At 42.0% G+C, this 27,311-nt stretch overlaps 1 protein-coding gene across 4 annotated transcripts in view; it reads right to left on the bottom strand.

Moving 5' to 3' along the window:
- TEAD4 (TEA domain transcription factor 4) overlaps nucleotides 1-27,311 on the bottom strand; it is a 346,867-nt gene that overhangs the window by 18,285 nt on the left and 301,271 nt on the right. For all 4 annotated transcript variants that reach the window (XM_030214440.1, XM_030214441.1, XM_030214439.1 and 1 more), the window contains one exon: nucleotides 36-176. In XM_030214440.1, the coding sequence (XP_030070300.1) occupies nucleotides 36-176 (141 nt within the window). The remainder of the gene's footprint in view (nucleotides 1-35; nucleotides 177-27,311) is intronic.

The following is a 27,311-nucleotide window of genomic DNA, read 5'->3' as shown; positions in this document are numbered from 1 at the left end:
CAATGAGATTCCCTTCTATCAGCTCTTAACTGTACCTCTACTTTCTCCACCACTTGTTTTCCGAAGGAGCAGACTTTTGTTGAGCAGGTAATAATCATGTTCTCAGGACTTTCATACTGACTGGAGACCCCATAAAAAGACCCGGCTTCATCCTGGACATCTGAGTTTAAATCAGCCTGAAACATAAAAGCCGGATTTCTCATTTCAGTTTGTAAGGTTATGCAGGTGCCCTTTATCAGTTCAACTTCAAGAAACACCAGATGCAGAGAAGCAAAATTTGTTGCCAAACAAGTAAAATAAACCCAAATGTTAACAACTATGGATTGGCTATTTGATAGCATTTATCTGCATAGTGGCAGCCACAGTAGGGGTACTTTATAAAGAAGGTACCAGCATTTAGGTGCCAAGAACATCTACGTGTGCATGAGTATACACATGCATGTAAATGCCAATATTCTGGCTACGTGCTATTCTATAAAACTGGCACCTAAATGTAAGGGTACGTAGTTTGAACTTGAATGTACACCTGGGTTGAGTCTGGGTGGACTGTGGGCAGAGTACACAGTTAAATTATAGAATACTATCATTATTGTGTGATACAAAAGCCCAACTCTCCTTCACCACAACTGACTGCCTGAAATAACCAGGTCTTCATAGCCTTCTGGATCTCAAGCTAAAGCCAGATCTATATAGGGACCCTATTCCACAAGGCAGGGCAACACAACCAAATACCATACTATGCATGGCATCAAAGCACAGAAAAAAACTATTCTTTAATTTTATATGGCTAACCTTTCCACATAAAGTTCAGACATACCAAGTCACATGCTTTAGGCATGTAACATGCACATTTGACCACCGTCTCCAGCTCACATGCCAAAGTACTCTCCAGCATTAGCTCCTTACTCCCACCCTTACCTCAACCTCATAGTATGGCATCTCTCCTCCTTCTTTTGCTATCCCCCCCCTGGTTTCACATTTCTCACTCATATTTCCCTCCCCCCCCCCCCCCCCCCCCCCAGTTTTTAAAACTTGCCCTAGATCATTGCCAGCAGCAGAAGCGCTGAAAATGGGCTGCCTAGGCCAGTCTGTGGGTCCTTCCCTCTGCTGGTCCTATGCAACAAGAAAGAGGAAGTAGAATCAGAGGAGGCCGAATCAGCAGAAGGAGTTCCCACAGATGGCCTAGGCAGTCCATTTTCAGTGCTTCTGCTGCTGGCAGTTATCTAGGGCAAGTTTAAAAGACCGTGGGGGGGGGGGGGGATAAGATGGAGGGGAGAGAGATGTCCAGACTGAAGGAGGGGGGTGTGGAAGAGATACTGGACCTGTAAGGGGGGGAAGGAATGTAAATGATGTCAGAGCCTGTAGTGGAAGGAGGCAGAGGAAGAGATAACTGGATCCTTGGGGGGGGGGGGGATGGGGGAAGAGAGTGAAAATTATGCTGGGACCAGTGAAGGAAAGGAGAAGAGGGAGAGATATTGGACCCACAAGGGGGAACAGAGAGGGATACTTGCTAAATTCATGGGGACAAGGGCAGGAGGAAGGGAAGAGAGAGGGAGAGATGCGAAATACTGGGGAGTAGAACAGGAGGGAAGGAAAAAAGAGGGAGAGAAGCTGGACATGGGGAAGGACAGTGACACAGAAGAGCAATGCTGGACACAGGGGGACTATGGACACAGAGGGATGATATGAGACATATGAGGGGTCAGAGGGACACAGACACAGAAGGGTGCTGCTGGATAGGGTAAGAATAAGAACACAGAAAGGAGATGCTGAACATGATGGGAGGATAGGGGCAGGGACACAGGGGAAATACTGGACAGGGTAAACAGCAATGTAAAAGGAAGACAAACGGTAGACACAGAGAGAGAAGAAATGCAAAATAGGCAAAGAGACCCTGGCAGGAGAGTTAAGAGAAGACAGCGGAAAGAGAAACCAGAGACTAGAACCAATGTGATTAGAAAAATAAAATGACCAGATGTCAAAGGTAGAAAAAACTACTTTTATTTTTAATTTATTGATTCATAATATGTCAGGTTTTGAAATGTACATCTGCCAGAACTAGTTGTATACATGACTGGGGCCTGTGAGAAAAACCTCCAGCATTCTCCAGCATAGCGGTAGTAAATATCCAGCTTCGGGATGGGACATCCTTGGCATCTCTGAAAGTTAGTAGTCCAAACTTAATGGACAGCTTAGGTTCAAGTTCAATTTATTCTTGATATACTGCCTATCATTGTGCCAACTAAGCAGTTTACAATAAGAATTGTAATGAAATTTAAGTGGAAAGAAAGTTGCATATCACAACAAGAAAAAGAGAAAGAGAAGTAAGAGGGGCAATGCATCATGTATCCCAGTATGTATCCCAATCCCAAGTTATTCTCACCCTCATGGATAGAACGTTTTTTCATATCAATAGGTCTTTAGACATGTCTTGAATGCCAAGAATCTAGGCTCAAATAAAGAGGAAGATTATTCCAAAGGGAGGGGCCAATAACGCTAAACAGTAAACTGTGGGTATGTTTGTCACACATTTGACAGAAAGATGCAATAGTGCTGATTGGATGAACCTAAGGTTCTGCCTGGAACATGGGGAGTTAAATATTGTGACAAGAACAATGGAAAACCAGAAGAACACAGTTGGTGTTATCAATGTAAGTAGTTTATAAAGAATTTTAACTGCCACAGGCAACCAATGATCTTCCTTAAGGTCACATGCCTACTATAATTTTTATTGCTGTATTTTGGATCAATTGGAGATGCCTCAGATCCTGAATGTGTAAACCTTGAAAGAGCAAATTGCAATAATCCTATCAAATATTGGAAAATATCCATAGCTTTCATGGACAGCTTGGGTGAATATATGCATAAAGATATATGGATTACTTATGCGTGTATCTTTATGCAGTGCTGTTCCACTGAATACTGACTTCTGTTACTTTTTGGAGGCCCTTCCTATTAAAGTGCCTGAATTAGGGTACATGTTTGGGTGAAGGCAGATTGACAGAGCCCTCTTTATAAAGAGTACTAAGGAGATACTTAAAGAACAATGTATGAGGACCCCTAGACCACCTCTCCTGGGAAACTCAATATCTCATCTGTATCAGAACCAGTGGAAGGATAGAAGTTAGGCACTGTCCTCATCTGTTGTATAGCACAGTACCCCAAAGAGGAGTTACATATCTGAGAATGAATTCATCTGGCTACCTGGCTCTTTAGAATTTAAGGAACCAATGTAAGAAAAAAGCATTTTAAAAATGTGCACTATAGGGTTGATATTCAGCACTAGTTAACAGTGTTGTATCGCTCCATGGTGCAACCGCACCTCGAGTATTGTGTTCAATTCTGGTCGCCGCACCTCAAAAAAGACATAGTGGAATTGGAAAAGGTGCAGAAAAGGGAAACAAAGATGATACAGGGGATGGGACAGTTCCCTATCAGGATAGGCTGAAGAGGCTGGGGCTCTTCAGCTTGGAGAAAAGGTGGCTGCAGGGAGATATGATAGAGGTCTATAAGATAATGAGTGGAATGGAAAGGGTCGATGTGGAGCGTCTGTTTACGCTTTCCAAAAATACTAGGACAAGGGGGCATGCGATGAAGCTGCAGTGTGGTAAATTTAAAATGAATCAGAGGAAATATTTCTTCACTCAACGCGTAGTTAAACTCTGGAATTCGCTGCCGGAAAAGGTGGTTAAGGCAGTTAACTTACCGGACTTCAAAAAAGGGTTGGACGGCTTCCTGGAGGAAAAAGCCATAGAATGTTATTGAATGGATTAGGATGGGCGGGATAAATTGCTTGTTCTTTTGGCCGCTGTCGGTGACAGGGTGCTGGGCTCAATGGACCCTTGGTCTGTCCCAGTATGGTGATGCTTATGTACTCCTACCTGGTTAACTAGCACTGACCATGCCAAACACAGATATACAGCAGCACATACCTGCTTAGTCCTGGTAAATACCTGGGCAAACCACTGTAGAACTATCCAACTAGTGCCAGAGCGATATGAGGGCAGAGTCTGGGATGAACTGGGCGTCACTAGAGAACCACTGATATTCAGCAGCAGTATGCAGATAAATATCCAGCCAACTTAGGATAACAAAAGGGCTGTCCTAAGTTAACCAGGTAGCTATCTGGGTATCGCTTTTGAATATCAGTGATACCCAGATGACTCCCAGCAGGCCGTTGAATACCCATTCAATGTTGGTACCTGAATAGGAACCGGCGCAAAACATTTGGGTTTAATTCAGCCAGCAGCAGCAGCCAGCATTTAAAGAAACACTGACAACTGAATATTGACCAGTAGTTTTTTTATTGAATAATTTTTTTTTACTGTGTTAAGAATTAGCTCTATTATCAATATTTTAACTAATGTTATATAAAGAGCATGGAAGTTTAAAGCACTGAAAATGCCTAAAGTATGCCTAAAGTATGCTAAATATACAGAAGTGATTGAAAAGGATCTACACTAGAAGTAATTCCTTCTATTTCACTGCCCTTTTCAACAAAGCCCAGAGTTCCCAATGACACAGGTCTGAGGATTCCAGATCAGACACTTCCTGACCTTAAACCTCCCGAGGGCCAAAATGCTGTGGGTTCGGCTGAGATATCCCATACTATGCTGCAATAAACTATGTTGGCACATAGCTGAGAACAAAAAAATACACTGACACAATGTTGAAACTACAGTTTAAAATATGCTGGAATATCAGTGACACCTCAGTCTCATCTCCTCACCTTCAACTTGAATTTTACATTTTGGGGATGAAAACCCTGCCTGTATTAGGTTTAGTGTGTTTTGACAGATTTCCTAAAGTTTAGGTAGATAAGTGTTTCAGTCCTTTTAAAAAAAAAAAAAATGTAAGACTGTTACTGATACTGTTTTAATGTCTTTGTGCAGAAAACATTCCCCTCCAGACTGCTGCCTGCGTTCCTGTGACTTGGCCTAACTTTATTATTCTCTGTCTCACTGATATTGCTGTTTTGTGTCTCCATGCAGAATACATCATTCCCCTCTGGACTGCTGACTGTGTTCCTGTGGTTCGGCCTTCAAGCGTTACAGCAACGGTATTGGAGATGGCAGGGCCCACCTTGGGTCTAAGAAAAGTGTTTCAGTCCCCCCTCTTTTTTTTAAGACTGTGCACAGAGCTATATAAAGTTGCAGGTTTTGAGGCGTGACACATTATACAACCCCCCCCCCCCCCCCCCCAAAAAAAAAAAATGTGGTTGGGGACACATTGTTTCTACAACCAAAGAAAACAATGTTTTTGGTGTGACAGCAATGTTTTTTGACCAATGATAGTATGCATAACCCCAGTCAAGGCACAGGGCTCCCAGGTGTCTGGGTGTTTGAGGTCATTTTCCTTGTTCACTAGCAAGAATGACGAATGTGATGTCTCATTGTTTAGGCAACTACACTACTAGCAGTATAGTGCAGGTTGTATCAACTTTTTTAATTCCCTGCATTGTTCCTTACTGATGACATTTTTTGTTTTGCAGAGCACATATACAGGACTGCCTGACGGCTGTGCAGAACATCTGCGGAGTGGGTGGTCTCGCCTTGTGGTTTTATGACATTCTGCTATGCACCCTGTAAAGATTAACATTATGAAAAAAGTTCTGCACCCTGTTAAAATTTATTTTTAAAAAATGCTGCACCCTTGTTAACACTTTAAGTATTGTTAGATGTTGTCCCCCCGTCATCATCTGTATAATTGAAACATGTAGTACACCCTAACCACATTCATGTAACGTTTACATGTTGTCCACCCAGTTAAAGATAAAAAATAGCTTGTCCAACCCCGTAACATCAATATAGGCAGTGTTGTCCAGCCTGCCAAATTTATATTTTCAGACCATGTTGCCCACACTGTTAAAACATGTTGACCACCCTGTAAAGTTTTAAGACAGCTTGTGCACCCTTTGGACTGCATTTAGAATACTGTAAAAATATGTACACATCTATATACTGTTAGAAAACATAAAGATTGCTGTATATTTAAATAAACTACAACTTTTTCAAGGAATTTTCTTTTCTTCTCTCCAAAATATATACACAAGCAATATATAGAAATGGAGGAGGGGGGAGGAGTGTGGGGGTGGGGGGTGCTGCCTCTGGAAGGATGTAAAAGAAAGAGCTTCCCCATGGACAGAGGCTGGACAGTTCTTCAGTCCCTCTTCAATGAGAAAGCATCCTTCCTGAGGGAGGTGAGAGATCATGCCCCCCCCCCCCCCTCTGCCTATGCTAGGGTGTAAGGGGAGGGGCACTGGCATGACATAGGAGGGTCAATGGCATTCCCAGCACTTACATGCTAAGATTATAGAATACTGTCACTTACACGTGAAACAGCCAGCTTTTAGGCCTGAGCATTTACACCAGCCTTTGACATGGCATAAGTGGTTGCGATTAAAGTTAGACAATTAAATGCAGACTTACACTATGTAATTGCCAATATAGAATTCATGTTTAGTGCCCAGCATTTTAGCATCTAACTTTAGAATTATCTCCTTTGTATCTCAGTGCCTCAAATAACCATTTAAGAGCCTATTTATGAATACATTAGAGAGGCAGTTCTAGAAATGGGCTCATGAAATGGGCACATGCAGTTATGGTTTGCGCACATAAGTGCTGCCCTAATTAGCAGATATGCACCAAAATGCACTACACACTATTCTATAAAGTAGCAAGTAACTGCTATGGTGCATAACTGCAAGGGAGCACACACATGGCCGTAGCACTGGTGGACCACAGGTACCATGCCAAGCGATGTGTACAACTTACAGAATACTATCAGTTGCACTAATTGCATGGTGCACTTACACTACCTGAGTGATTGTGCCTAACTTCTGGTGCATCAAAACAGGTTTGCACTAGTATTCTATAAAGTCTTAGGCAAGCCTATGTGCCTTTATAGAATTTGCACTGATTGCACTCCACTGTGGCACCTAATTTGAGGCGCCAAGTTACAAACTTTTCTCCTACCTGTTTAACATGAGTTTTCATGTGTTTTAAGCATTTAACAAAACGCTTAAAGAGCTAATATGGAATCAAGAGTGTTAACATGCATTAAATCCCAAGTTACACACCTAATGCAAGATCCTATATAATAATTCTCACCTCCAACAGGATGTGCTTGGGACCGTGCCTGCCGGAAGTGGTCTGCTAGGCAGGCACGCACTGACCTCAGTGACATCAGTGACAGACAATTTGGCAAAGCAAAACAATCTGAGTGCTGGCCATTAGGACACAGGGTTGATAGGAGAGTTTTAAAAGACTGAAGGAACCGAAAGTGTTAACTGGGGGGAGGGGGGGAGTTCTGAATGACTGAAAGACATGAACATTTGGGAAAGGAAAACAATCTGAATGCTGGGCATTAGGTCACAGGGTAGATAGGAGAGTTTTAAAAGTCTGAAGGAAACAAAAGTGTTAAACTGGAGAAGGGGGGGGGGGGGAGTTGTGAATGACTGAAAGACATGCAAATTTGGGACAGGAAAACAATCTCAATGCTGGCCATTAGCACACAGGATACATAGGAGAATTTTAAAAGACTGAAGAAACCAAAAGTGTTCAGGGGGGGGGGGGGGGGGGGGCAAGGGGCAAGTTCTGAATGAATGAAAGAAATGAAAATTTCCGAGAGCAACACAATCTGAATGCCGAGCATTTGTACACAGGGTAGATAGGACACTTTTTTTAAAAAATGAAGGACGTGAAAGTATTACATCTTGGGGGAGGGGTGAGGAGGAAAGTGGTGGGGTGTCCGGATACTGGACGTTAGGGCCACAGGGGTACATAGACTTTTGAAAGCCTTAAGGAACCCAAAGTGTGGGAAGGAGGAGGAAAATGAGGGGAGGGAACGGGGTGAGGGGCATTAGGAACACGGGAGGGGGCCTTGTCACACACTCTCATTCTCACACACACACTGTCACACAGACAGTCTCACTCTGTCACACACCCGCACATTCACTCTGGCTCTCTCTCTCAAACATACACACTCCCAGGAAAACCTTGCTAGCGCCCGTTTCATTCGTTCCAGAAACGGGCCTTTTTTACTAGTTTTGTAATAATGCAGGCTAATGGTCAGGGAGGATGCCACACTGTTAATATGGGTGACCATAATACATGTTAACAGGGCTATTGGGGCAGATACGGTTTCTTACTATCTTAAAAACAAAGTCTTTATGCTAGCCAACCGTGGACTGTCCTGGATTAAGGATTTGGGGAGTGCTGACTGTATCAGATACTAGGAGACCTTTACAGTGAAGATTTTAAAAAACACATGCTGGGGTCAGATGAGATGCTCAAATTAAAAGGGCTGAAAAAATTTATCTAAAGGTGAAAACCTACATGGAACAGCAATAATCACCCTTCATGCTGACCTCTAATATAAACATCAGTGTAGGACCAGCATAAAGATAAGTGCCCTGTAACCTGTGAAAAAAACGCTGTGAGCCAAACATCTCCAGCAATTTCAGGAATTTTTGAGATTATGGTATCAAGAGAGTTGGTGTGCTCTGTGGGAGGCCATAAGGGTTTGGCCTTCAAAGGTCTGGCATGTTGCCTAATACTCAACCACCCCTAGAACAACTCTTCATTTATAGTCATTATTCTAATTAGGATAACAAGAGGAGTATTTTCATTAGAGTTTCAATTACATTTTCATTAGTTTTAATCACATTTAATTAGTTTCTGAGAAGCAAACAGTAAATAAATTACACATTATATTATATAATCTTAAGGCTCTTTATATTCATATAATATTCCTAGTACCTGAAGAAGTATTAATTAAACAACTCTATAATACTGAGATACAGACAGCAGTCCAGCTACAGGTGTGCTATCCAGTCTTTTACACTTAGAGGGGCATAATTGAACGGCGCTGGCCAAATCGATGGGCGGCCATCTTCAGGGCCGGCTCTGCGAAGGGGCAGAGCCAAGTGTATTTTCGAATTACGCTTGGCGCCGGCCAAATTGCTCGCTGGGGTTAGATGAGATGGCCAACTCCGATTTTCAGCCATAATGGAAACCGGAGCTGCCCATCTCAAATCCGGCGAAATGTAAGGCATCTGGGCATGGGAGGAGCCAGCATTTCTAGTGCACTGGCCCCCTTGACATGCCAGGACACCAACCGGGCACTTTAAAAAATTAATAAAAAAAACAAAATTAGCTTCCAGGTGCATAGCACCCTTCCCTTGTGTGCTGAGCCCCCCCAAATCCCCCCCAAAACCCACTGCCCACAACTCTACACTATTACCAAAGCCCTAAGCGGTGAAGGGGGGCACCTACATGTGGGTACAGTGGGTTTTGGGGGGCTCCCATTTACCAGCACAAGTGTAACAGGTAGGGGGGGATGGGCCTGGGTCCACCTGCCTCAAGTGCACTGCACCCACTACAAACCGCTCCAGGGACCTGCATATTGCTGTCAGGGAGCTGGGTATGACATTTGAGGCTGGCATATAGGCTGGCAAAAAATGTCTGATTTTTATTTTGTGTGTGTGTGGGAGGGGGTGGTGACCACTGGGGGAGTAAGGGGAGGTGATCCCCGCTTTCCTCCGGTGGTCATCTGGTCAGTTGGGGCACTTTTTTGGTACTTGGACCTAAAAAAAAGGGTCCAAATAAAACGGACCAAATTCTCCTGACGGCTGGCTTTCTTTTTTCCATTATCGGGCGAAGCCAGCCATCTCAACGCACGCCCCTTCCCGCCCACGTCCCGCCTTCACTACCATGCCGACACGCCCCCTTTCAACTTTCGCCGGCCCCGCAATGGAACACAGTTGAAGCCGCCCAAAATCAGCTTTCGATTATGCCGATTTGGGTGGATTCAGGAGATCGCCACCCATCTCCTGATTTGTGTCGGAAGATGGGTGGCGATCACTTTCGAAAATAAGCCTGTTAGTGTCACATGTATGATCGTCTCCCAGTTGGTAAGAGGTTATATGTGTGTGCTCGATACAAAGAGCTCCTAGCTCTCAGAGAACGAGTCCGTTCTCTTGAGGCTACAGTAGCAGACTTGGAGGACCTGAAGGAGACAGAGATGTACATAGAGGAGGCATTCAGGGACGTTGTAGAGAAGTCCTACCTCCAGTCTGGCAGCCCCTGTGTTGCCTTAGAGGAGGGAGGCCTCCTAAATGGAGAGCATCACCCTGGTGAAGTTGGAAATAATCCTATAGCCAGGACCAGCCCACCAGGGGATGCAATATCCTCTCATACCGAGGATGTGTCTCCAGGAGCTTCTGCCCGGGAGGAAAGGGTTAGAACAGCTGTTGTAGTTGGTGATTCGATTATTAGGCATGTAGATAGCTGGGTGGCTGGTGGACATGAGGATCACCTGGTGACTTTCCTGCCTGGTGCAAAGATGGCGGACCTCACACATCACCTAGATAGGATTTTAGATAGTGCTGGGGAGGAGCCGGCTGTCTTGGTACATGTAGGTACCAATGACATAGGAAAATGTGGGAGGGAGGTTCTGGAAGCCAACAATGCTAATAACGTGCCTAAATTTGCATTGAGCATTAGGAAGTTACTTCCCTGCACTGTTGTGGTGGTATTTTTCTGGCGCTGGACTTTTGAGCATTTGCCTGCCTGATCCTTACAAAAGGATATCACAGAGTGATGCTGAAGGTGTCAACGCCACACAAATGCTGAGAACTTCAAGTTAGAATTTCAGTGAGGACCAGAAGAGAATTTATTCCTGCTCCACCAATGACAAACCTTAACAAAATTACCATGAGATGCAGCTGTGTGAAAATGTATATCATTTCAATACAATTGAATTCCCCTGACGCTTAACTCAGTGCTGCAGGCACGGAGAGGCCTAGGAAGAGGTGAAAATGTAATAAACCATGCCATTTATTTAGCTGAGTCCAATTTCATGACAGAATTAAAGACATTGATTACATCACCCGGCGTTTTTAGCACCTTTCTGTAGTCAGGACAACAACAGTAGCCGAAGAAGCAAAAAAAAAAAAATCTATTGGCAGCTAAAACAAAATCATTATTTTTCTGTTACTGGTTTTTATTTTATTAGTGATATATTTGCATCTAAGGATTTTAAAAGCACCTTCCATTCCATCATTGCACCATTATAAGAAAGTCTGGGGTGCTGCTATACCGCTCCTCATCAGAGCCCTATGAGATATACCTGTTAAAACAAAGGTTCTCAACACAATCCTCTGGACACACCTAGCCAGTTTGGTTGTCAGGGTATCCCCAATGAATATGCATGAGCTAGATTTACATGCACTGCCTTCGTTATAAGCACATCTAGCTCATGCATATTCACTGGGGATATCCTGAAAACCAGATTGGCTATGTATGTCTCAAGGACTGGGTTGAGAACCTCTGATCTAAACCAAACGAACTAGAATTTACATGTAGAATACTACAGAAAGTGAGGGTGAAGCTATCATAAAAGTGCACCCCTGTCAGTGGTGAATAAAAATAAAAGTGTACCCAGCCTGAAGCTCCACCTTAGGTTTTATTTCTCAGAAGACACATAGTTCAATCCTTAAAGGGCTTTAATTTTTTTTGAAGTGTTGAAATTAAAGCACGGGTAGCTCTGGCCTCAGATAAATGATGCAATTGAAATCTGACCTAACACGTCGATGAAATCGGATTATAGCCAGCTCTCTCCACAGCACATGCTGGCTGAGACAGAATGACATATGGGCCTCTCCTAAGGGCCTGGGGATGTGAAGGTGTATGTGGTCCACAGAAAATGGGTATTAATTTATTTTCTTAATGTTTTCCATGAATTTGAAATGACACATGCTCCAACTGTACTTACAGAGGCTATTGTGCTTTAGAGCATGTCATTCTTAAAAATTAAGGCACTTTTCTTTATTCTTTTGGATTTAAATACGCATCTTTCCAAATCCAAGCTCAAAATGAGACACATTTTTCAGGTACAATAGGTACCTACCTGACCCAGGGGTTTTACAATTTAACGATCCTCATTTAATAATGTGCATTATTCGAATTATGTGTGGAGGGTGAGTGTGCACCTATTTTGTACCTATATTATAAAGGCACATAGGGCCCTTTTTCTAAGCAGCACTAAGCCCACCATGGGCTTACCGTGTGCCAATCTGGAGCTAGCACCAGCCCAATGTGGGCATCAGTGGTAGTTCCATCCCCCAGTGTGGCAATTTAATTGAATAACGAGCCAATTAACAAGCAATTATTGGCGATAATTGAAATCAATTCATATGTACACGTGTAAATTTTAATTTTTTGCACATCCCAGAAAAGGAGGCATGGAAATGGAAGTGTCATGGGTGTTTCAGGGCGGAGCATGAGCATGGATTCCAGTTATACGTGCAATTATAGAATGAAGGGGTTCCGCATGTAAATTTAGGTGCGTGCATTTGCAGCACGTTTTCTTTGGTGCAAATGAACATGCCTAGATTTACACATGACTTAAGCACTATCCTATAAAATGTGCCTAACTTTAGGCGCAGCTTAGAGAATAGCGCTTAGGCATTTTTATTTCGGCACCGATTTTTTTAGGCATGATTTACACAATCTACTTCATTATTCACCCACCTACATGGATGCACCATATTATAGAATTGCTGCCTTAACCCATTAGTACCCAATATTCCCATATTTGTTCCCACATATGGGAACATTGGGTACTGACGGGTTCATGTGCATTAACTGGGGGACTTCCTGTGTAGTCCAGCACAATATGGCTACTTAAAGATTCAGCTCCTGACCTGGATGTGGATTAAGTGCCAACCTCAAGATCTACTTAAACTGGTAATAGCTGAGCTTCTGGCTTTAAAGGACATGCTAAAAAACACTAATGATGCTACCTTAGAAATCAAATCAGATATAGCACTTTTAAACCATCAATTTTCTAAACTACTCCAGTGCTAGACGAATGGATGTCTCACATGGACCAGCTCCTGACTATATGTCCAAACTTTTGATACCTTATGCCCCATGCCAGTTATGCGGTCCTCACAGTTTGCCTTATTGAACGTCTCCTTTTTAAATGTTAGTGCCAGCAGCCTGGTACCACCCCAGTTAAGGTGACGCCCATCCTTTCGGAACAGGCTCCTCCTTCCCCAGAATGCTGTCCAGTTACTAACAATTCTAAATCCTTCATCCCCTCCTGACAGAAACAGATGGGACACTTTTAACCCAATGACAGAGGAGAGCCTTGACAAAATCTTAAGAGACCTTCGACCAACTAACTGCTCCCTCGACCCCTGCCCATCAAAGATAGTGCAGCAGGCAAGTATGGGCCTCATAGAAGGCGCCACAAAAATTGTGAACTCCTCTCTTTCTAATGGGCAACTACCAACAGCATTGCAAAGGACAGTGGTTCACCCTTTGCTAAAGAAAAACAACCTTGACTAGGACAAATTTGAAAGTTACCGGCCAGTATCCAACATCCCATTTCTAGGGAAACTTTTAGAAAAAACAGCTTGTGTTCAACTCAGTGACTGGCTAGAAAAGAAAAACTGGCTAGATCCATGTCAATCTGGATTCAGTCCCGGCTATGGAACAGAACGGTCTTCATATCCCTAATAGATGGTCTTCACAGAAACCGAGACAGGGGATTTGCCTCGGTGTTAGTACTGCTAGATTTCTCAGCAGCTTTTGACACTGTGGATCATGATATCATGCTAGCACAACTGACAGAAACAGGTATCAATGGAACAGTACTTGTTTGGTTTAGATCCTATCTATCAGACAGGCAACAATCCATAATGTTTGGCAGTAAGTCATCGCCGCCATGGGCACTGACCTGTGGGGTACCACAAGGATCAATACTGTCAGCTATTCTGTTCAATATCTACCTCAAGCCACTAGCTGAACTGATTCGGTAAATGGATACTCAGTTCTACATCTACACGGATGATGTGCAGCTACTCATATCCATTGAATCTGACTTACCTACAGTCCTGAATAAACTGATTACTTGTCTAACTTCAATTCAAGAATGGGCTAAACACAACAAACTTTGCCTGAACCAAAGTAAAACCGAGCTTCTCTGGGTCCCTAAAACAAGTGGATACATACCTGGACACAAAACAGCTGAAAGACTTTATCAAAACACTTCCAAAACAAGTACAGCAACATCTGAAGAAACTCATACCAAACCATCCTTCTGTGGGCACATTCTACATGCTACCCAAAATCCATAAACCTGGAAACCCTAGCAGACCAATCATATCTGGTACTGGCACACTCACAGAGAAAATATCTGGACTTATAGAGAGGATTCTGAAACTTTTTGTGCACAAGACAAACAGCTTCATACAAGACACCACAGACTTTCTGAATAAATTAAAAAATATCAAGCAGTTACCACCGGGTACAATGGATGTAGAATCATTATACAGCAATATTCCCCATGCAGATGCCATTGCTGTATGTGAGAAACTCCTAAAAACATCCAGCCTGGATCATCAATACTCATTGGAAACTATTACAAAATTAATCAAATTTAATCTAACACAACTATTTCCGCTTTAACAATGATATCTATCTACAAATCATGGGCACTCCGATGGGCACCAGGATGGCACCCCAATATGCTAACCCTTTTATGGCAGAACTGGAAGAGACATTTTTGAATACATGTCAAACTAAACCCCTAAAATACTACCGATATATCAATGACATTTTTATAATTTGGACTGAGGAGGAAGAAACTCTAAAACAATTTTACAGTTCTTTCAATACATACCATCCTACAATCAAATTCTAAATTGACTACTCCCCAGAAAAAGTCAATTTTTTGGACACCACAGTTTCAATCAGCAATGGCTATATACAAACATCTATATAGAAGAAACCTACAGACAAATGCAGTTACCTCCACAACTCTAGCTTCCACCCTTCACATACAAACAAAATCCATTATTCACAGCCAAGTCACAAAATACCACCGTATCTGCTCTGACCCAGGGGACAGAGATAAACACCCCAAAATCATGACTGAATCCTTCAAACAAAAAGGCTACAACCTCAAAATAATCTCCAAGAATGTTGCCTCCTCCTTTAAAACACCCAAGGAGAATCTGTTACAGTACAACGAAAAGAAAGCCATAGACAGAATCCCCCTTGTAGTGACATACAACCCTGCCCCTCCTTACCTCTCTACCCTCATCTCCCCTTACGTTCCTACCTGTAACCTCCGCTCTCAAGACAAATCCCTCCTCTCAGTACCCTTCTCCACCACTGCCAACTCCAGGCTCCGCCCTTTCTGCCTCGCCTCACCCCATGCTTGGAATAAACTCCCTGTGCCCATACGCCAGGCCCCCTCCCTGCCCATCTTCAAATCCTTGCTCAAAGCCCACCTCTTCAATGTCGCCTTCGGCACCTAACCACTACACCTCTATGCAGGAAATCTTGACTGCCCCAACTTGACATTTTGTCCTTTAGATTGTAAGCTCCTTCAAGCAGGGACTGTACTTCTTTGTTAAACTGTACAGCGCTGCGTAACCCTAGTAGCGCTCTAGAAATGTTAAGTAGTAGTAGTAGCTAGAAAAATTGAGAAAAATCATAAAAGATCTACAGCCACTACTCCAGAAGGATGAACTACTGAAAGAGATATTCCCATCCCCACCAGTGCTGGCCTTCCGACAGCCACCCAACTTAAAATACAAACTAGTGAGAAGCAAGCTCCCAATACAAACTCAAAAAGAAGAGGGTAGCACACATCTTTGCAATATATCCAGCTGCAAACTCTGCCAAAACCTTTCACAGGATCCCACAGTCATTCACAAAGGAAAAATATTCAACATAAAGGAATCCTTCACATGCTCATCTTCCAATGTGGTATATAATATTCAATGTAAAAAGTGTGACGAAGGGTGCTATATTGCAGAAATAAGTCAGATGCTGAAGAGATTAATTTACATAGACATCATATGAAAAATGCCAGTACCAACCAGGATGTCACCTCTGTGGAGCACCACTTTACCAAACCAGAACACTGTACCAATGATTTTATGGTGAGAATACTAAAAGGAAACTTTAAGACAATCCATGAACGTAAGACCTTTGAAATCAGAATGATTAAATATTTTGACACCCACTAGACAGGACTTAACAAAGATCTCGGTTTTCTAGCCCATTATAAAATAAAATTCTACTGCTTCGTCACCCTCTTATCACCATGCATATTTCCCTGTCCCTCATCCACCCGGCTCTTGCTGTCTCTCATCTAACCCACCCCACCTTCAGCCTGTGAGACTGTCACTGAAATGGTTTGATGTTTCACTTATATATAATGTTATTTATCAACATTTGCTTATTTTGGATCTGATGAAGAAGGGTTACCTTTGAAAACTAATCAAAAAATGTACTAAGTTAGTCCAATAAAAAAGGTAGCATCTTATTTTCTTTTCAATGTTTTATTTTATTTTATTTCTTTTGATTACCTTTAAAAGCAGACTAACACAGCCACCACATCTCTATACCTGACATCAAAATCTCTTTTGGGAAGTACGAAATCCCCCTCAAATCACAAGTCAGGAACCTTGGAATACAGTTAGATTCAACACTTACTCTGATTCCCCAAATCCAAGCAACCTTCAAGAGCTGCTTCTACTATTTGCGACAGCTATGCTGCCTCTCTCCTTACATCGAGAAGGTAAATCTTATCCTAGTTGTGAATGCCATGGTATCATCAAGATTGGATTACTGTTATGCACTATACAACGGTCCAACTACAAAGAACCTGCACCAGCTCCAATTGATTCAGAATGCTGCAGCAAGGCTAATGAAAGGTTGCAAGTAACATGACCACATCACACCATTTTTGCAAAAGCTTCACTGGCTACCAGTTCAATACAGGGCTAAATTTTAAAACTCTATGTCTGATCTTCAAGGCCCATAAAGGAAATGGCCCCGAGTACCTGAAGAATAGGATGATCCTTTACACACCTCCAAGGACACTAAAGTCCTCTCAAGGACAATCACCCACACCCTCTCCAAAAGACATTACACAATGTGATGCCCACAAGCGAGCCTTCTCCGGAGCAGCCCCCACAATCTGGAATGCACTCCGTGAAAGGCTCCGCTTAACACAAGACTATCTCAACTTCAAAAAGCAGGTTAAAGCTTAGCTCTTCAACCAGGCCTTTAATGGAAGAAGTAACTAACTTGTTAGTCTCACTTGCACACACAAGGAGTGACATGGGCCAGCAGGACATGTTTATCCACTCCTATCCTAGCTGAGACATTTAATCATCTCTCTGACCTCATATGCACCTTTCTTTAAACTAGTCACCTTACTTTCTAACTCCTCTTACTTTCTTACCTATCTATATGTTAATTACCTCTCTGACCTCATGTGCAACTTTCTTTAAATTAGTCACCTTATTTTCTAACTCCTCTTACTCTCTTACCTATCTATATGGTCTATCTTTGCTTATACCCTACAATGTCAATTAAAATGTTCTATTACATATTGTGTTAACATTGTAAGTAGTATATTATGCCATATTATGTATTATTTGAATTTTTTACTGCTGTAATTGTCTACTGCTCATGTTTGATTTATTCTTACTGTACACCACCTTGAGTGAATTCCTTTAAAAAGGCAGTAAATAAATCCTAATACATAAAAATAATAAATAATACACGAGAAACTCCTGAGGAAATTAAAAAGCAATGGATATCTGGCAATGTCCTATTGTGGATTGGGCACTTGTTAAAAGATAGAAAACAGAGAGTAGGGTTAAATGGTCAACTTTCCTGGGCAATAACTCTCTATTGCCTTGGGTACAAACTTAGACTGTATGCCTTCCAGGGACAGGAAAATACCTACTCTACCTGAATATAACTAGATCCGTGAGCTACAACTGAAAAATGTGCAAGTTAAATTCAAGTCTATGAGTTGAACAAAGCGGAGGAGTCAAACAAAGGTGCTCACATGAGCAGAGGAGGAAAATGTGGCACTTTGCATTCAGTATGTTCAGGGATTTTTATCAGGGCATGATAATGAATAAAATACAAAGATGAACATTTCAGTCCCCATCCTTGAATCCAGAGAACAAAAAAAAAAACAACTTGTATAAGGCCCCAGGCTCGCACATTACTTCAACACTGTGGTCTCTTTCACCACTCTCATATTGTTCATTTCAAGGCCAACTACAAGCCTTTTTCCTTGGATACAGAAGACACCAAGTCCTGAGACTTATGAAATGTGCAAGTACATTAACCTCCTCCCTTCTGCTATTAATAAATATGTGTATATGGAGAGAGTTCATGGTAAGAGCAGAGGAACAGGTGCCAGAGATAAAATTACAATCAAAAAGAGCAAGGCTGCCTCTGCCCACGTGTTTGAAAAGTAATTTATCAAATTCCTTATAGTGTGTTGGAATGCAGGCCTGAAGCTCTGAGAAATGTCACAGGGCATTTTCTAATGATCTGTCAGTCTTAGAAAAGTAACAATTCTCCTCTGTTCTTCTACAACAGGAACAGTAACCAAACAAAAAAGATGTATAAAAATATGGATTCTATGTGGGACTGGGCCCCACAGCTTGTTCAAATGCTATGAAGTTATAATGCCTTCCATTTTCTACTGCAAACTTTTATTATGATATAAGTCTGGTGAATCTCAAGATCAACTGACGTGTTACCAAATTTAATGACGGCTGCTCAAATTACTCATCTATTCATAAACTGGCATATTTTGACACTGGATAAAGAATTTGAGGAGCACCCAGTTATTGCGTATCAGAGGACTGGGGAAATGGTTTGACACAGAAATACATTTTGTAATCAAGTTATCAAGATGGCAATTCTATAAAGAGGGCATCAAAATATAGGTGCCAAGAATGTGCATTAATGACCAGAATACCAGCACATATATGTGTTTATGTGCACATATGTGCACAAATGTCAATATTCTGGCTATGTGCTATTCAAGAAAATGGCACCTAACTGCAATAGTCTCTGGAAAAGCCACTGGGCTGCGCCTGAACTTGACCTTGTCAGATCTTCTGAGTTGAAACCCCCTTCTCTCTCCTGCCCAGCATTGGCATTTTTCTGGGTCGGGTGACACATGTCTAAACTCAACCATGTATCTCTGTCCAGCAGATAATCCACCGTCATGACAAAGTGGGCTTGTAAGCAGACAGCTAGAATAACTTATCAGTCACAAGCCTGATGGTAGCAGACTCCCCTCCATTGTTCACAGATGTTACCAGAGACACTGTTTCTGAGAAGTTCACTCCTCTGCATGTTCCCAGGAGATAAACTGGAGGCAAGTTGCACATAAACACATGTCCTTGGATGATGAAGTCACTAGAAAAGTTATGTTAAGTAGTTTTCCTTTGTAGAAAGCTGGTTTCTGCTGTATTCAGGCCTCAGCTGCAGAATCCATATTAGATCAGGAAAAGATGGCTCATGCTTACTAGGCCTCTGACCAGCAAAGGAGGGACAGTAGGAAAAGACTCATACAGATACCATTGTTTTGGAGCTGCTGCAAAACTTCCCTGATCATATCCAAAGTAACTGCCCCAGTGGCATTCAGCAAGCTCTGTGCTGCCACACCCTCCTTCAGGGCTGCAAGGCAAACCTTTGGTCCAATGCCCTCCTGCGGGTTCTCATTCGCTGCCACTTTGGCAGAGTGAACCCTGCCATCAGAAACTGAGGTAGTTGCTGGACAAGGCAGTACATGAGGCATTGGAGTTGACAATGATGTTTTCCGCAGTCAGGTGTCCTTCCCCGATCATTCCGGCTGTGAAGTGATCTATTCTCTGCTGTCCTGGGGGAACTGTTTGATCTACAGGGGGAGCAGCCTTGACAGTCCCCTTTCTCTTCGTATGTGGTATAACCAGGTAGGAAAATCACTAGAAGAGTTAGAGCGTCTTACTCACAATTCTAGCCCTGCCACCATCTTGGTTCCTTTCCTCACAAAAGATCTGTACTTGCATATTTTATACAATATGCACAAATGAGTATACCTTATGCATTAATATTTACACCAGCTCCTCAGCAGGTAAAAATGTTCCTAGTTTCAATGTAGCCACTATTTCTAAGGATTTGTACTAGTATTTTCCAAAGGCCCAAAAGAGGTCATTCTATAAAGTAGGTGCCAACATTTACAAGACAGTTATGTACACATTTACAAGACAGTTATGTACATAAATGCTTAGAATACACATACGTATGTAGATGTTAAAAATGCATCTTAGCACTATTCTAGAATTTGATGTATATCTCCAATATCACATGGTTTCCATGTGGTTGTACACTTGGGTGGAGTCTGCAAAGGGTGAACACATATTTATGTGCCTACTTTCCTCTGTAGTATATGTGCCAATCAGGCACCCTGTGGGCACTTGCTGTACTCTTATAGGTAAAAAGTGGGATGTTTGACCACGGAAATACAAATCCTGGAGACATTATCATAAAAACTTCTTTATTGAAGAAAACACTCGACACAACTGTTGTGTTTCAGCCTAAAGGCCTGCATCAGGAGTCTCCCACTATGACGTAGCGTATATGAATCTGAAATGCCTGAAACACGATTTGGTCCGTGTGACGAACCAAACGTAAAGTGATTGGCTATATTACAAAAGTGGTCTTGAAAAAGACCTTTCGTGGTAAGCTTGTCCGTAGCGGGTCACTAGGACCAAATCGTATTTCAGGCATTTCAGATTCATATATGCTACGTCATAGCGGGAGACTTCTGATGGAGGCCTGTAGGCCGAAACACAACAGTTGTGTCGAGTCTTTTCTTCAATAAAGAAGTTTTTATGATATTGTCTCCAGGATTTGTATTTCCGTGGTCAAACATCCCACTTTTTACCTATATCTGTGTTTTCCCGTGGGGCGTTCGAGTTCGCTGCTTGATTGCGGATTTTTTTTGAACACTTGCTGCACTTACAGAATTAATCCAATAGGCACCTATGTGTCTTTTTTAAATGGTCTAAAAACAGGCAACTAAACGGCCTTCACACACTGGCGATTTGTTATAAAATTGATTGTTACAGTTGTCCAGGTCTTGCCACTTTCTGAGTAAGTGGAACCAATGTTTCAGCCATCATGCTATGGCTTTCTTCAGGGTATGTTGTGAGGTTTGCAGTTTGTCTTTATATATAGTGGGTTCTTGAACCTGATTGGCTGGGGTTTGAGGCGGGTAGTTTCATCAGGAAGGAAGGTGACTGAGGCAGGAAATTGAAGCAGGAAAGTTTGTTGGTCACTAATTTGTCACCAACTGACTTTCCCGCCAAAATTCAAATTTGGGAACAATGAATTTTCCTGCCAAAATTCTAATTTTTGAGCACAGTTCAATGCTATAGAAATTGTGCAGACTGAGGAAATTGTCTCAGCTTGAGTCAGCTCTGAAAATTTTCTGGCATTATTGCCTTTAAACTTGCAGGACAAGATGGTATCACTGAAATATTTCAGGCCAATATCCGGAACGAAGGGAATAGACTGTCAGTTCTCGAGTCTACTAATGCATCTCTGATTAAGGGTAATACTTTGCAGCACAACAAAAATCATGCTATTAGATGCAATAATTTGCATTCCTCAAACCTTCCTTCTAATATGCTTGTTTTGCCATAGGAAATATTCAGAATGTATTTTTTGGAGGTGTAGAGGCTTTCCTCAAGTTTCTATAGTAGTCTCCTGGTGCTTTTATTTTTCAGGATCCGTGAAAAGATTATGAAATTGAGCCGAGGGGGAAGGAGAACTGGATCAGTTACGTCTGCAAAAGAGTACTAATTTAAGTACCTTGCTAGACTGTCTTCAGTATGGGAGATCAGAAATAGGACTAGCTTGTGGTCACCTTTGTGAAGGTTTCAGACAGGGATGCAATTTTGAAATTTTTTTTTTTCATTTCAAGGACAGAATTTTTCACATTCATTGGATTAATGTATTTTCTGTTTTCAGTCACCCAGGTGATCAGAAGAGAATTTCTTGCTTTACAATTCTCAGCCAAAGCCTTGGGAATAGCTTTCTTTCTGAAATTCCCTAGGAAATTAAAATAACACCTGAAAAGCAGGAGATAGATTTGAATAAATCGATAGCAAGACCAAGGGGCCCTTTTACTAAGTCGCGTAGGCGCCTATGCATGCCAACGTTTGTCAATTTTGAGTTATTTCTCGGCTACCACATGGCCCTTGCAGTAATTTCAATTTTGACGTGATTCCACTAGGAGCGCCGGAAAATATTTTTACTTTCTGGCACGGGGGTAATTGTCATTCCACATACATAGACCATTACCACCTGGTTACCACGTGAGACCTTACCGCTAGATCAAGAGGTAAAAGTGGCACTCAAGGAGGACAAGGCCACAGCAAAAAATCTAAATTAACTCTTTGCTTTGATCTTCACTGAGGAGACTTCAGGTAGACACCAGGTAGACACCCAGACTAGAAACACTCTGATGGAAATGATTCAAATGAACCAAAGGAAATCATTACGAAATGGGAGGATGCCATGCAACAAACTGAAAGAGTGACTGAAAGAGTGACTGGAAGGTATTCAACTCCAGAGTTCTGAAAGAACTCAAACACAGATTTTTGTTGCAATGGCTTCCTTTTTGGTATGTGAAATGCTGTGCAATTGAGCATTTGTGCTTCTCTCAGTTGTTCTTAATCTGCTAATAAGGAGGACATCTCTACATTTAAAAAATCATCCATAATGATCACCCAGGGGGGATCCAAGATGGCGCAGACTAGAGAGCAGCAATGTGCTTCTTACTTCTGATACCATTTCTTCAAAATGGTAAAAGCAAAAGGGCAAACAGCCAGGCAAAAAGGTTTGGCCATAGATGCTGCTGAATCTGGACTGATGGAATAGTTTATGACCTACGTTGGAATGCAGACAACTGCACCATCACTAGTGTCGCTCAGGCCGTTTGCCAAAGGAGGTAGCTTGAACAGGTCTCTGGGGCCAGAAATACTTTTAAAACAAATAAACCACTGCAGCCATGTGCAACAAGCTCCCCTGCTCGACCTGTAGGATCAGCACCCCTTTGCAAGACTGTTGTCCTTGAAAAGTGGGGTGGAGGAAGGGAGCAACCCATGAATGCTCTGAAGAGCACTGCATAGACTTCTTCTGGAGCAACGGTGTCCATACACCCCCTAACTAATGAGCAAAAGATGGGAAAACTTCTAGAAGCTGAAGGAAGGGTTTCTGTGGAGTCACCAACCTTTGAAGAGTTAAGTTTGAAATGGTCTCTTTCATTGTTAAACAAACCTACTGAGATGACTTTAGAATCCATTTAGTTATCTATATCCGATTTATCTAAATCTCTGCTACCAGCGGTAAACTATTTATTATCTTGTATAAAAAATTTAGGGGCCCTTTTACTAAGGCGTGCCGAAAAATGGCCTGTGCTGGTGTAGATGCATGTTTTGGACACGCGCAGGTCCATTTTTCAGTGCGCCTGGAAAAAAAGGCCTTTTTTTTGTGGCCGAAAATGGATGTGTGGCAAAATTAAACCAGCGCGCGTCAATTTTCAGCCTGAGACCTTATCGCCACCCATTGAGTTAGTGGTAAGGTCTCACGCGCTAACCGGGCAGTAATCATCAGCGCACATAAACTGATTACCGCCGGGTAAGCACCACGAGGTAGAAAATAGAAAATATTTTCTAACTCGTGTTTTGGACTCACGTCAAAAATGGAATTACTGCCCGGGGCAACGGTAGCCAGGCAGTAGTTCCAATCTGATGTGCACTGAACGTGCGTAGGCACCTACGCACCTTAGTAAAAGGGCCCCCTAGAGACTAAAATGGTTCAACACGAAGAAGTTTTGGAACAGCTGAAATCTTCATCTCGAATTTCTGAAGAGTTTAAAATTATCTGTTACTCAGTTGCAACAGTGCAAGCCACAGTTACTACAGACTTGTTAGTTATTAGATCAAAAATGGTGTCCATAAAGAATTCAATTAGAAGTATCAACTTAAAATTATTGAATTTTCCAAATAAAAAGAATAGTTCTGCAAGAGATATGTTTAAAATATTTTCTTTGGAAATGATTCAAAATTATGCTAGCTGTGAATAGGATTTATTATCTACCTGTATCTAAATGGCAAGTGAACGTAGAGACTTAACGGTATGCTTTTTGTAAGTATCTGGAATATCTACGGGAGCTGGAGAGAATCCCTGCAGAACTTTGGTTGTAACATTTAATAACTGCTCATAGAGACTTGGGGCCCTGCCTACTAAGGTGCAATAGTGTTTTAGCACGTGCTAAATGCTAGAGACACCCATGTATTCCTATGGGTGTCTCTAGCCTTAGCGCACGCTAATTATAGAGCGGCTTAATAAACAGGGCCCTTGTGCTGAATTATTATTTTAGGGCTACAGTGAAGATCTTCTTAGGAGTGGAGGTTATGATTTTCCCAGATATCTCCCATGAAACCCAAAGGAGAAAGAAAGTATTTTTTGCTACTTCGTCCTGGGTACTTCAATTGGGAGCCTCTTTTTTCTTGAAGTTCTCTTGTACGTGTATTATTCATTATTGCTCCACTAAATATATTTTTTGGGACCCAGAACATTGAACTACCTTCTTAGCAACCACGAAGATACCTACCTTGGCATCTGAGATGGGGGAAGGGTACATATTAGATGATAAAAGAGTTTGAATCGTTCTTTATCAATCTGCGTGTACGAAATTTTGTTTCTATTTTTGCCTTGTTTTTCCTTCTTTAACTATTGGGGTCCCCCATTTTGTGGACTGGTGCTGATGTAAAGTTTTTATTTTTCCTGTTTTCCTTCCCTCAAAATGGAAGAGATGGAAGAAAGAATAATTTTTCTTTTTGTATGATGTTTTCATTACTATATTCAGCTTTACTGTACAAGGGTTTTTGTTCTTGTATAAATGTGTAAAATAAAAATAAAAATTTAAAAATGATCATCCATAACATCTGAGGACTGGAGGATTGTCAATGTGAGGCAAGTTTTTTATTAACTTTTTATTTATTCAGTTTAAACAACCAAACTTCACAATAACACTTCCACAGAAAAAAAGTCACTCAAACAGAAACTAAAAAATAAACCAATTCAATAGAGTCTGAGCATCACATATCAAGTCCACAATAAAAAAAGAAGGGAAAACACAATCAGTACATAGAGAAAGCTAGAATATATATAAATATATAAGAAAAACCCACCATGAGGCTACAGATGTTGAAGTTCAGTCAAAAAACAGACCATAAAATGGCCACTTGACCATCTCAATACCCACCTCATGACACTGTACTATCATACTCAGTTAATCCAAAAAAGACTTCAAGTGCTCAAGGTGAATAAAGATAAACATTATATTAGAAAATATAATCAGACACTTAAATGGGCATCTAAGAAGAAACTCTTCTCCTAATTATAATACATCTTGTCATATGTATAAAAACACCTAGGGGCTCTTTCATAAAGGTGCGTAAGAGTCTATATGCATCCAGCACATGCCAAATCGGCATTACCGACCGCAGACCATGTGCCCCGGGCAGTAATTATGAATTTGGCACACGCCAAAACACACGATAGAAAATATTTTCTATTTTTTCCCGTGTGGTGCTTACCCAGCAGTAAACGGCAGTGGGTGCGTGCTGCATGCCTACCGCATTAGACCTTAACGCTAAGTCAATGGGTGGCGGTAAGATCTGAGGTCGAAAATGGGCACACACTGCTTTTTATTGTGACATACGTCTATTTCTGGCCCCGTTCAAAAAAGGCCCTTTTTCCAGGACGTGGTAAAAACTGGCCCAGTGCACATCTAAAAGACGTGCTCGCACTGCCACAGGCCACTTTTTGCCGCGGCTTAGTAAAAGAGCCCCCTAGAGAACAATTCTATGAAGGAGCACCTATATTTAGGCACCTAGAGGGCACCTATTTGGAGCCAATTCTATAAAGGAAATAGTCACCTGCTTTCCTTTATACAATACTAGCATAATTGGGTATATAGGCATATTTTTGTATTTAGGCATGAGCACTTATGCAAGCCATACAACTTACGCCTAAATACAGGAGATATCAAGAAAGTATTTTATAAGTTATGTGGATAGCTCTGCCCATGTGAACACCACCTGCAAAGTATGCACTATTAAAAGATATGCACAAACTTACAGGATAGCGTGTAGCCAGATTATTGTTACTTATGGGCATATGTGTTAACATATGTGCATAAATGACTACAATACCAGCATTTATGTGCATACTGTAGGCCAGTGTAGGCAACTATAGGCCAGTGTTCCCAAACCTGTCCTGGGGGAACTCCAGCCAGTCAGGTTTTAAGGATATCTGCACTAAATACTCATGAGATTGATCTGCATTCACTGCTTCCACTACATGCAAATCTCTCTCATTGTTATAATTGGGGTCTGAACCCCTCTCAAACTTACCTCTTTCCTGAGGGTCAGCTTCTTAGCTGGCTTCTGTTTCTTTTCTCTTCCCTTTCTGAGCTGGCTCTGTCTCTCTGTGCTGGCAGCTTCCAGCAGCATGGGGCTAATTGTCTCTTCACCGCAGCTGTGGGTGTAGTCTGAGTTGCTCTAACTCTCTTTGGGTGTACTGGCTTCAAGTGTTTCACAGTTTTGCATTGGTGTGGGTTGGGCCTCTCTGGGTCAGTGTGCTTTTGCCTAGGTCTAGGGAGTGTGACATCATCAGGGAGGGCCTTGATAAGGAAGTGGTGTTGTTTCCTTCAGGGCCTTTGCACCAGTGGTGTTTGCTGTAGGTAGGGTGGTGCAGTGTGCACTTCTGACGTTGTGTCTAGTTTCCCTGCTTGCTTTTGCTAAGGGCCAGGTTAGTGTTAGTGCAGTGTGCACTGGTGACTGTGTGTTTAGCTTTCCTGCTTTTCCCTTTTGGTTCCCTTCTGTTCCCTCTTGGTTTTGGTAGCATTGCTGTGTGTAGGGCTTTGGAAGCTCTGTTGTTGATAGAAGTACTTCAGGGTTTGGTGTTGTTAGGAACACTGCAGAGTTTGCTGTTAGAAGTACTTCTGGTGTTTGTGCTATTAGGAGCATTGCAGTCTTTGCTGTTGGTGTTTGGTGCTTTAGAAGCACTTTGGCTTATGTGTTAGCTTCCCTCCTTGTGGCTCCCCTGTCTTCCCTTTTAGTGCTAGGAGCTCTTCTGGTTGCTTGCCAGAGTAGTGCTTAGGAAGCACCTTGTTAGTTGTATCTAGCTTGCTAGAGCAGTGCTTAGGTAGCTGGTTTAGTTTTGTGTTTAGCTTATTAGTGTAAAGCTCTGCTTGTAGCTTGGTGCTTAGTAGCACCTGTGTTAGCTTTGTATTTAGTACCCTGCTCTGTTAGTTTAGGGCTTAGGAAGTCCCTTTCTTGAGCAGGGATTAGGAGCTCCTGTTTAGTATAGGGCTTAAGAAGTCCTTTTGTCAGTTTACTGTTAGGA

This window comes from Microcaecilia unicolor, chromosome 9, assembly GCF_901765095.1.
Source record: "Microcaecilia unicolor chromosome 9, aMicUni1.1, whole genome shotgun sequence".
Lineage (NCBI taxonomy): Eukaryota > Metazoa > Chordata > Amphibia > Gymnophiona > Siphonopidae > Microcaecilia > Microcaecilia unicolor.
This window is presented reverse-complemented; position numbering and strand designations above follow the sequence as displayed.